Source organism: Triticum aestivum, chromosome 3A (assembly GCF_018294505.1).
Source record: "Triticum aestivum cultivar Chinese Spring chromosome 3A, IWGSC CS RefSeq v2.1, whole genome shotgun sequence".
In the NCBI taxonomy this organism is placed as follows: Eukaryota; Viridiplantae; Streptophyta; class Magnoliopsida; order Poales; family Poaceae; genus Triticum; species Triticum aestivum.
This window is the reverse complement of record NC_057800.1, coordinates 596,492,997-596,505,366: the sequence shown is the minus strand read 5'-3', so window position 1 is coordinate 596,505,366 and position 12,370 is coordinate 596,492,997. Positions and strand designations below refer to the sequence as shown.

The 12,370-nt window shown below is 42.5% G+C and overlaps 1 protein-coding gene across 6 annotated transcripts; it reads right to left on the bottom strand.

Annotated features, from left to right (window-relative positions):
• Positions 1-5,514: 5,514 nt before the first annotated feature.
• LOC123062459 (GDSL esterase/lipase ACHE) lies at positions 5,515-11,810 on the bottom strand. Of its 6 annotated transcripts, none has more exons than XM_044485981.1 (4): positions 11,233-11,810; positions 8,402-8,456; positions 8,147-8,316; positions 5,515-6,819 (listed from the first exon to the last, which is right to left on the bottom strand). In XM_044485981.1, exon 4 carries the CDS (start codon positions 6,752-6,754, stop codon positions 5,699-5,701), a length of 1,056 nt encoding a protein of 351 aa, XP_044341916.1. In that variant the 5' UTR covers positions 6,755-6,819; positions 8,147-8,316; positions 8,402-8,456; positions 11,233-11,810; the 3' UTR covers positions 5,515-5,698. The 6 variants fall into 6 exon arrangements, with proteins under 6 accessions (XP_044341916.1, XP_044341918.1, XP_044341917.1 ...); XM_044485983.1 differs by having other exon boundaries at positions 11,254-11,810; XM_044485984.1 differs by having other exon boundaries at positions 6,288-6,819.
• Between the last annotated feature and the right edge of the window lie 560 nt (positions 11,811-12,370).

Here is a 12,370-nt window from a genome sequence, read left to right as displayed (position 1 = left end):
CTTGAAGAAAAAAGGGTGGGAGGGCGGGAAAACAAATGCAACTTGGGACGGGTGAAACAAACACCATTGCAAAGAACTGAGAATTTGATCTCGCGAATGTTGAAATGATCGTATCCACTTGAAGATAAGCACGTCGGTTGAAAAAGAATTGACGTGACCATCTCGACGATTGAAAAGGGTTAGTACTCCCATAGAAATGTGAGAACACCGCTTAGGAAAAGGTATGGATTCAACACTTGACTTCGAAGCAACTCGAATACCATAATCAAAACAAAAACAATGGATTGGCTTGCAAAATAAGCCAGAAACAAACATATGATAGATCCCATATCTTATCATGTGTCTGTTGGAAAGATATCCTATTTAATACTTGAATCCCACTTATAAACTCCCGAAACTTTCTGGTTGTGCAATCAGGTGTTGGGGATATAGGGGAAGCATAATATATCACCCAAAACTAAAAATTCCTACATCCAGCTGGTGAGCCCATAACCCACAGGTCCCAGGATCGAAACCTGGCTCTGATACCAACTTGTAACACCCACGATGCGACTATATCTCCCATGTGTCGGGGCACGACTTAGAGGCATAGCCGCATTGTGGGTGTTACACAGTGCTAGCAAATCCTATTATCGCGGGAAAGAAAAATCCCAAAAAACTGCTAATACGAGGATTCGAACTCGTACACTTGCATTCTTTTACAGGTTACGCTTGACCAACCCGCAACTACTGATCAAGAGAAGCGTGAAAATACTTAAGAGCAACTTGTAGCCACGCAGTAGCGAAGTTTGGGAGTAATTTCAAAAAATGTTCGCGAACATTCAGAAAATTTAAGAATTTGTTTTCAAAAGGAAAATTTTCATCAAATTGAAAAAGTTCATGTATTCAACAAAAGTTCACGAATTCAAAAGTAGTTCATCAATTTTCAAAAAAAGTTCATCTATAAAATAAAAAGTTCATCGATTTGAAAAAAGGTTCATCGAATTTGGAAAAAGTTCATTCAAATTGAAAAAAATTCATCCATTTTTTAATAAAAGTGCACCCAATTTCAAAAAAGTTCATGAATTTTCAAATAAATCCAAAATTTTGAAAAAAGTTCATCTGATTTTAAAATAAGTTCATCGATTTTTAAAATAAGTTCATCAAAATGTTAAAAGTTCATTCATTTCAAAAAAGTAATCGAGTTTGAAAAAAGTTCATTGAAATTGAAAAAAAAAATCATCGATTTAAAGAAAAAGTTCATGAATTAGAACAAAATATCGTCTATTTGTAAACATTTCACGCATTTAAGAAAAAAGGAAAAAAAATAGGAAACAAAAAAGAAAGGGGCAAAACAGAGAGAACATGGAGGGCATTTCTTGTATGTATAAAGAGAAGGAAAGGAAGTTTGTATTCAAGAGTGAGGTCGGTGGTGTAGTGGTTACTAGAGTTAGCGGTTAACTGAGCGATCGGTGGTTCGATTCCTGGCTTCGCAGCTCTCGTTTTTTGAGTTTTCAAACAGGGGAGGCGGGTGGGTGGAATGGAAGATGGGCCGAGCCCAACTAGCGTCACTGCAGGCGCCGGTTTGCGGAAACAACTATAACCGACAGGAAATGCCGACCGATCGTTACCTCCCTCTGGCTCTGGCTACACGTCCCTTTCGTTGATCTTCCGGTGGTGATGTGGTCAGATTTGCGGTGTGGCTTTATCAGTCTTGGTTCGATTCCTGGCTTCGCAGCTCTCGTTTTTTGAGTTTTCAAACAGGGGAGGCGGGTGGGTGGAATGGAAGATGGGCCGAGCCCAACTAGCGTCACTGCAGGCGCCGGTTTGCGGAAACAACTATAACCGACAGGAAATGCCGACCGATCGTTACCTCCCTCTGGCTCTGGCTGCACGTCCCTTTCGTTGATCTTCCGGTGGTGATGTGGTCAGATTTGCGGTGTGGCTTTATCAGTCTTGCTCCCTTTTCCCTTTCCCAACAGCAAGCGATGGTAGATCCGGAACATAGGATTTGGCAGTGACGACAAGAGAAGGAGGCTGCTCCGGCGAAGACGTATGGTGGCTGTGGCGGTGGTGTGTGTGAGGAGAACGAGCCCATGAGCGATGAGTCCAGCACAAGGAATTCCTTCTCGGCTTCCTCTTCACCTCTCGCACCGCCACCGCCATGATCGTGCCATCCTCTGTTTATCGGTTTTCCTTGCGTCTATTGGTTTTCTTTGAGTGTTTTGGTTAGCTTTGGCTCTTTCTATTGATGCAATTAGTACCGACTGGGAAATGAATCTTGTCGTTGGTGATATGTTGATTTCATTTTGTAGGGCCTAATGATGGTGACGATGTATTCTTTGATTTAATTATAAGGTATGTGATGACTGGATCGGCTCACCGCGTGATGATTACATTCCAATTCTCCGTCCTTCTTTCTTCCTCTCTTCCCCCAGTTCTTCCTCCATTTTTAGAATTTGTTTTTATTGATATTGTTCTTTGTGCTCACAAAATAATGCAGGTTCTGTGCAGATTTCAGCCCGATTCTGCTGGATTAGAAGGTTTAGGCATTACCTATTTGGAAGGTGATGTACCTTTGTTTCTGGGGAGTTGTATACTATGGTTGTGACGCCTCTTTTTAGTTCCTCATGAGTTAGCTACCCAATTTATTTGCGTAGCCTTACTGGTGTAGATTTGCTTCGTCTGCAAACAATGATTTCGAAGCAGAAGGACACAAATGTAACCTCGGCAGAACCAACAGATTGCAGGTATACTACGAGCAAGTGTTCTTTGGTTGATAAGTTTTCTTGTTGCTATGTTTGATGTCCCTTGCGATTGTATAGGAGTGGAAAATAAATGACGACCCTGATCAAACAATACATCACATGTTTGTTACTGTAGTGGCCTACAACGCCTTACATTTGATTACAGAGGGAGTACATGCTTAGTGAGTCGTATTAGAGAGAATTGTGACTTCCAGTGTTGCTGCAGCTCAGCAACCATTACTGCTCCACAAATTTTCGTATTCACAAGTAAATCGATTTGTTTGCTTGCTTAAAGTAGTCAACTCAATGCTATTCATGCTCCCTTCTTACTACTCGTATTGCTTGTAAGTTGTAACTGAACATTCGGTGCTATTTCTTCCTATCATATATCAAAGTCCTATGTGGTTTGAGTTATATAAATAATCAGCATGTTGCAAACTCCACTCCAACTTTGACTGCCAAATCAGGTGAAGGAAGAGGCAAGAGGTTGGGAGCCCGCATCGAAGCAAGTTCTGAAATTATTATCATTGTGGTGAAGAATTCAGAAGCTGGTGCAGGTTGGTTAAAAGTTATAGAATCATACTAGATCTCACTCACACTTGTGGGTTCAGTCCTACAGTAACATGTTCATGGTGCAGGTTGGTTAAAAGTTCTAGAATCATACTGAGGCTAATTGGTCTGATGCCAACATTTGGCATTCCCAATACTTGGCAAGCTAACAATTGGCAATATCAAAAGTTGTCAAAAATTGGCAACTTCTTGTGAGGTTGAGAAGTAAAATTGGTAATCAACCAAGCACTAGCTAATATTTGGCATTTGCCAAACGTTGGCATGCCAATTTTTGGCATCAAACCAATCATGCAGTAGATCTCACTCACACTACTTTGGGTTCAGTCTTTCTACAGTAACATGTGCATGGTGTAGATGAATCATGCTAGGTCTCACTCACCCTTATGGGTTCAGTCCTTCTACAGGAGCATGCTTATCTAATCAAAATGAATTGCGCCTCAAGGGGAAAACATTGAATGTGTTAATTTTAGTGCCATTAAGTCGTTGTTTGCATAGCGATGATAACATTGAATGTGTTATTTTTGTACCCCGGTGCCATGTTATCCCATGTACAGCTGTGTTCTCTATCTAATTTATATTTTCAAATGATCACAGGTTCTATACAAGGTTGAATTTGAGCTACGTACTGTTGGATTTGTTTCGTTCTTCAAGTTCAATATGTCGGCCGGTGGCGTGCAACGAGTGGAGGAATTCACCCATAATACATCAACGATTTGCCTCCCCCTACTCGTCGGTGTTTTGTGGTGGTATGTAGCTGCCACACCTTCAACCCAGCCTGCTACCCTGTGCCTCCACCTCGAGTCATGCAATCACTCTGACTCCATAACGGCTGAAATCAAGTTAATGTTGTGCTGATGTATTGTCAGGATTAAGGTTGATTGGTTACACACTTGGCTATTCTGAGCAAGGTAATTAATACATACATGAGGTCACACCTTTCTAAGCATCATCACAAGTAGGGTGATTTCTTTGAGGCTGCGACTAGGTCGGCGAAGATGCATGTATCCATGTATGATAGTCGACATTGGTAGAGCTTCCCACCTCTAGTGGCTGAAGCAATAATGATCTAGCAAGCTACATTTACTGTGCATTATCTTTCTGTAGTAAATGGCACAACAAATTTTAAGCGGCACTGAAAAAATAGGACCTCAATAAGTCCCGACTCCCGAACGTTTGATTTTTAAGCATGCTAATCCGAACTCTTTTCATGGCAACTTCAGTTAAGGCAATGTTGACAAACATGGCAATTTTCTGACAAAAAATCGAACTGGAACAAAGTTGTCATGTGTTAACAACTAAAGTTGCCACCTCGCAGCAACTAAAGTTACCATCAAAAAACGTTCGGGATGACATGCTTAAATTCCGAACGTTCGGGATTTATCTATTCCGAAAAAATATTGTAATGCCATTGGAATTTGTATAAAGAAATTGTTTGTTGGCCAAATAACATTCTTGTGTTAGAAGATATTATTATCTGTGTTAGCACAAAAAATATGATATGTAAGCATGTAGTGACTTGCTTTTGATCTAATAATCAAGATTCTTAATTTCCTTGGATAGTATATGATTATGTTTCTCCCGTCCTCTGTTCTATCTGATGTTTCCATAATTGTATAAAGTACATAAAATTTTGTGCAGTATTCTGGTTCCTATTTGAGGTCTGCATCCTCTCCAATTCACTCTATGCTGCCATAAAATATACTCCCTCTGTATAGAAATATAAGATCTTTTAGGTCACTTGTTTCCCAAGTATTGTGTATATTGTCATGCTGCCATCTTCCATTATTTTTTCATTGCCATTTTATATTATTTTTAATTCCATGTTCGTTTGCAACTGCAAACAAGCTTGTATGCTTCAAGCAAACTATGCATAGCCATCCAACTTTTTTTACCGTCTTGTCTTATGGCAGTGCCAACATTTATATAGAAGCTTATGTTCACATGGAAATTGTAATGTTGCCCCAAGTGAAGATGAGTTACATTCTACGAGCTACAGGAACAATCAGCTTCCTCTCTTTAGTTACACAATATTATTTTGAAAAATTGGAAAGCAAAATATTTCAAACAATGCAAGCAAATGTATACAAAGTTACAAACTAAATTATATCCCTAACAAATAAGAGCCAAAATAGAAGGGCGCCGCAACGCGCGCCATCAATGTTCTAGTTTCACTTTATATATGATATGATTCTTAACGCACATCCAAAATATGATAGATAGAGGGGTTCATTTAAGGGCAACTGTGTTTGCAGTTACATGCATCCTAAACTATACGTGGCTTTCTCAAAACGAATATATGGACATATCAGGCTTTCCTCACAGAGTACTGGAGCGAACTTGTAGCCATCTGGAGTCCCGGCCAGACGATGAATGGTCTCTATTATTTTTGTCATTGGACTATACTACCCCAGCGCCCTGCCTGTGCTAAGTAGCAACCTCTTGTCCGTAGGATCGACAGTCAACGGCTCAGTCTCTTCGGGCGAGTACTCGTTTGAAAACTCCCCGAGCTCTATTCGGCACCCAATATACCATACGTCACCTTCCAACGTCCAAATGTTCATTGCGTTCGCACTCCTATCCGAGCACACAACGTAAATAGTACCATGGAGCTCGACGATGGACGTGATCTGATCATAGCTGCATCGGGGACCTGAAACCACCTCAAACTCTTCTGTGCTAATATCTAATGCCAACATTTCACACCCTAGAGAAGACTTTGTCCCAAGATTTGGATCAACCATCCAGTAGAGCTTGCCATCAACAAAGACAGGCTGCATTTCGGCCGCTGGCCTAGGCGGAGGGCTGATTGGCCTCCATGTTTCTGTGTCGGTGAGGTGGACAAAACACCCCAATCGATAATTCCGAGTCTCCATGTTCCTCTCGTGGTACACAAGACATACCCGTATATGCTTATTCATCCTTGAATCGTACCCTAGTCCGATTCTACCAGCAGCAAAAGTGGAGTCTGCATCCGGATCTAGATCCATCCGCTTATAATAACCCATGGCAGGATTGCATATAAAATCAAATGAAAAGGACGGCATGGTGCAACTACCAACCACGAGACCATGGCATGGCTTAGAGCACACCACTTTCATGGGGCCACAAAACATGAACGCAGCAATTTCACTCTCCCGAAGCTCCGTCCCATCTAGATACGTGATTAACGCGTCGACGGCCGAGATGAGCCTGATCCGGGGTGTCTTTAGGCCCATGTTTGCGTGGATAGTGTGTAGCTTTATGAACCAATCGCTCTTAATTAGCGCACACCAGTCTTTGCACACACGCCTCAATGGAACAACCGAGCATGTTGGCAACCACTTGAGAACGTTGGACCAAGCCTTGTTAGACAGCAAAGAGAAGATGATTTCCTCACTTGGACGGCCTACGGGCACAAGGCACTCCTCCAGCAGACCAACGGTATGGGAGCTGGAATTGATCTCGATGAAGCTATCCATGACAGGATTGCCTATCCGCGGCGAGAGTAGGGTCTCCGGTGCGCAATCACCATTAAGCGCGATGTCTACGGTGAACACGATGAGAGTGCAAGTGATGAAAAAAAACACTAATGAAAAATACTCTAGGAAATCCATACTACACGACCAAAGAGTTGCCATGCTTGAATGAAATAAAGTTTTGCCATGGCAATAAAAGTTAAAGTTTTGCCATGGCAATAAAGTTTTTTCTACGAGACCTAATAAAGACATGAACATAAGCCTGAAGGTCAAAACTTTTTTAACAGTACATCATCCATCTGACCTTTCAACTTCAATCAGTATTGAGATATGGTACAAAAAAGTGGCGAATGGGCATATTCCGTAAGCTTTCATAATATTCAATACGACAAATTAAGCAACAACAAAAACTTAATGTACATGTAACTAACTCATCAAGGAGCCTAAAAAGGTAATTTTGTTAGAGCATTACAACATTCACATGGCTAATCTTGACTTCCTAAATCTATCCCATTGAATACCAATTATTCCTTATTTGGATTCTACAGAAAATCTAATCTGCATAATAAGCACAAGAGAAGAGCAACATGAACTTTTCACGATCTATAAAATGAATAAAGGAATACCAGACTGTGCAAAGTTGAAACCTATGTCCAACTATAAACTTGGTCCAAACTACCAAATATCGTTAGTAGAGAAGTAATCCTCGCACCAAATATAACACCAAGGCCACATGCATGATTTTTCACCGAAATAAGGAAAAGGCCGTCACATATAAATATATATCTCCAAACTACCTTATCAAAGATGAAACTAAGTACTTCATGAATCTGAATGCAATTTAATTTTTGTTATTTGCAGCATAGTAGTGCTTGTTTGACAATGAATATCCTTGCCTCAAATGATTGCAACTTGCAAGTGGATGCAGATGCCGGATTGCTAATTTGGCAAAGCTTGGGCCTCAAACCCGACGATTCAGAGAGAAAAGCAACAAGATATTGAGCATCGTAGAATTGGCTCAGTTGTGAGACCAGCCTGGCAAATTCGTTGAGAGGAAATTGACAAGCTTCTTCTACAAGTAAATCTAAGGCTGGTTCAGCCTTAGAATGTACATGTCTAGTACTCTTCTACTACAAGTCATATTACATGTCTAGTACAGAGATAAAACTTGACAAGCTTCTTCTTCTTCTTGTACAAGTTATATTACATGTGTAGTACAGAGATAAAATTATTAATTCTTTCCATGAACCAAGAATTGGAAGCAAGCGTGAATAAAATGTAGCCAACACAGATCATGTAATGTTAATTGTGCCAAGAACTTGATTTTTTTAAGAATCAGAACTAAAATTTTCTTGGCTATGGGCAAGATTGTCAACAAATTGGCTTGAATTGTACCTGCATTGCCACAGTGAACCGCTCCTTCGGATTGGGGTCATAGGCCTCAATCTGTTTGGTAGTCTTATTGATGAGGTAGCCCAAGGTGAGATCGTTTTGGGCAAAATGGAAGGTGTACAGTGCCTTGGAGAAGTACTCAGATTTGGGTAGGATCTCATGATAAATTCCACCTGTAGAGGAAAATATCAAAAATTACTTTCGCGTTCTCTGAAATCTGAATGAAAATATGGAACATGACATGGCTTTACTCCTCACCCATTCTGTTATACATGTACTGGCTTCTCTTGGTGAATTGTTCAAACTCCCAGATCTGCACATCCAAGTAGATCGGGCTGTAAATGAATGTCCAAAAAAATATGAGGCTGTAATTGGAGATGATTATACTCCAATTATCATACTCCCTCCGTTCCTAAATTTTTGTCTTTCTAGAGATTTCAACAAGTGAGTACATACGGAGCAAAATGAGTGAATCTACACTCTAAAATATGTCTATATACATCCGTATGTGGTAGTTCATTTGAAATTTCTAAAAAGACAAATATTTAGGAACGGAGGGAGTAGATGTGAGTATGTGACTGAGAGTATGAGATAGATGATGCACTGACGTATGTACCAGCCGGCCAGTACCTCCGTGGAGAGTTAATGAAAGACGTTAGACATGAATTGAAACAACAGAACAGGTACAAAGTACGCAGAAATATGAATTAAAACTAACACAAAAACTGTCTGTTATAAACAAACAACATATAGCATAAGAATGGATGTGATTGCAATACCCTGACATTCAAGTGCGTGTGAACTACAAATTTACTAATACAAACTGAGGAACATAATTGGGAGCTAGGTCCACGAGATTGACATTCACAAAATGAAGCGACAACTGAACCTTAACAGACAAGACGACTTATACACGCGTTAATGCGTTAAAAGGTAAAATAGCGCCTAAACTCTGTCACTGGTAGAAGATTTACATGGAGTTATCATGGCTTAACAGACAAGACGACTTATACACGCGTTAATGCGTTAAAAGGTCGACCATGGAAGCCATTTTCTTGGTACGACAACTTATGGAGAGATATAGGGAGCAAAAGAAGGACTTGCATATGGTGTTCATTGACTTGGAGAAGGCCTATGATAAGATACCGCGAAATGTCATGTGGTGGGCCTTGGAGAAACACAAAGTCCCAACAAAGTACATTAACCTCATCAAGGACATGTACGATAATGTTGTGACAAGTGTTCGAACAAGTGATGTCGACACTCATGACTTCTCGATTAAGATAGGACTGCATCAGGGGTCAGCTTTGAGCCCTTATCTTTTTGCATTGGTGATGGATGAGGTCACAAGGAATATACAAGGAGATATCCCATGGTGTATGCCCTTTGCGGATGATGTGGTGCTAGTTGACGATAGTCGGACGGGGGTAAATAGGAAGTTAGAGTTATGGAGACAAACCTTGAAATCGAAAGGGTTTAGGCTTAGTAGAACTAAAACCGAGTACATGATGTGCGGTTTCAGTACTACTAGGTGTGAGGAGGAGGTTAGCCTTGATGGCCAGGTGGTACCTCAGAAGGACACCTTTCGGTATTTTGGGTCAATGCTGCAGGAGGATGGGGGTATTGATGAAGATGTGAACCATCGAATCAAAGTCGGATGGATGAAGTGGCGCCAAGCTTCTAGCATTCTCTGTGACAATAGAGTGCCATAAAAGCTAAAAGGCAAGTTCTACAGGACGGCGGTTCGACCCACAATGTTGTATGGCGCTGAGTGTTGGCCGACTAAAAGGCGACATGTTCAACAGTTAGGTGTGGCGGAGATGCGTATGTTGAGATGGATGTGTGGCCACACGAGGAAGGATCGAGTCCGGAATGATGATATACGAGATAGAGTTGGGGTAGCACCAATTGAAGAGAAGCTTGTCCAACATCGTCTGAGATGGTTTGGGCATATTCAGCGTAGGCCTCCAGAAGCTCCGGTGCATAGTGGACGGCTAAAGCGTGCGAAGAATGTCAAGAGAGGGCGGGGTACGGAATTTGACATGGGAGGAGTCTGTTAAGAGAGACCTGAAGGATTGGAGTATCACCAAAGAGCTAGCTATGGACAGGGGTGCGTGGAAGCTTGCTATCCATGTGCCAGAGCCATGAGTTGGTTGCGAGATCTTATGGATTTCACCTCTAGCCTACCCCAACTTGTTTGGGACTAAAGGCTTTGTTGTTGTTGTTGTTGTTGTTATCATGGCTAAGCTAATGGCACAACCACTTTAGTATAATCCAACTATGCTATGTTGTGTTAGTGCACATGAAGGTAAAGGAACACCGAAACCAGCAACTCTATTAGTTTCATTGCTAGAAGTCAATTGCCCATGAAGGTAAAGCAACATCAGAAGCAGCAACTCGATTAGCTTCATCAGTAGAATTAACTTCAAGGAGTTAGCATGGCTAAGCTATTGGAGAAACATGCTTTCAAGGATAGCTTAATCTATGTTCGAACTCTTGTTGAACGTGTTTTGCAGTCTGCCAGTGCCCCACAAGGAAACATATTCATAACATGGAGAGACCCCATAATATTGAACTATATGCACAAACACTTACATTAGACTTGACTGGACCTATATAGATTCGTACTATCAAATCCTAGCAGATAAGCTAGTAAATTTAACAGGGTGAAACACTTGGAGATGCATGAACCACGCAACGGAAAAATAAGAGCAAGCGTAGATGCTCAATCTAAGTGACTCGCGTTTTACAAGCATCCACATTACTCTGATTCATCTGTTATCTGAAACACGATCAGAGTGGCAACATCACAGTGCCATAGCTATCACGGGACATCAGAACAAAATCAATCCATAGAGTGGTCAGCTATATGATGTTTCAGCTAAAAAATCAGCTACCCCAAGAACACTAATCCCGGCAACCCGAGGCTGCTCATGCGATCTATGAGCAAGCGTGGCACAAGCAAGCAGGGATCTACCCGCCTCGAACCACCTAAACCGCACGGATCACCACCTCCCCCACAGATCTACGGAATACGCGAGAAAATCGAGATGCGGGGCGAGGGAGAGAGAGGGAGGGGGTGGATTGACCTCATTGGGGTCGATCCAAACCTTGTCCTTGCCGCACTTGAGGACGCTCGAGGCATGGTGCTTTTGCAGCTTTAGCGACACCATCTTCGCTGCTGCTCTTCTCCTCCCTTACCTGTCGTCTGGTTGTGGCGCAAGGGTTTGGGAAATGCGGTGCTGGCGGCGCCTTATAGTTCTGGGGCGATTAGGGTTTCCCTGGCTCAAGATTTGGGTTGCGGCATCTGCTCGACATGGCAGCGGGCGCAAGGGAGGTCGGGGACGGGCTGGCGCGGAGGCTGGGAGACGTAGGGAAGCGAGGTGACGGCTGGCGGCGGAGCTCGCCGGGCAGGCGCATGCGGCAGCGGCTGTGAACGAGCCCGTCGCAGCTAAGGCACGCGCGAGACGTACGCGGCAGGGGCGCAGGCAACGACGGTGGTGGAGAGGTATTGAGGAGGAGCGAGCACGGCGGGGCCGGCGGCGGCCCTGCCGGTGGCGGCTCGTCGGCAGGCAACCGGGCGTGGGAGGATTGGATTGAGAGAGGAGTTGGATTGGCCTCGCTCCCTGGTTCGTGCGAGGGGCATCGCTACATGGCGGTCGTCCGTTTTTTTTCGTGCGAGGGGCCTCACGTCGTGGTCCGGTTTTTCTTGGTTACGTGTGACGGGATCGTTACGGGGGAGGTGGGACCGTGGGAGGAGAACAAAAATAAACCAGCGAAAATAAACTGTGCATACTATTCACCAACCCAGGCCCCGTTTGATAATTCAGTATTTTTTATGTATTTAAAGAATACTATAGTTTTTGAGAATACCATGGTTTTAATTACAGCGAGCTGTTTGACAACAACAAAAAACTGCATTATTAATATTACAATTTGCCTAAAACCTTTGTATTTTCTCTGTAAATAAAAAAGAACCTCCAACCTTTTTTAAAAAACTGAGAACACGGAAAGAACGAGCGTGACTCGCTCCCAACCAGCCGCCGCCGTTCTAATGAAGCTGTGTTGGGATTTTGTTTCGTTTTGCGATGTACCCTAGAGTTGCCAGGTTGTGATGGACTAGTCAGGTCCTTATTGCACGTGTTGGCGTGTACTTCGACAACCTACTCCATTTTATCAGTGTAACATCGAGCTAGTGTATAGTGCATTCAGATTGGTTGTTCAGCT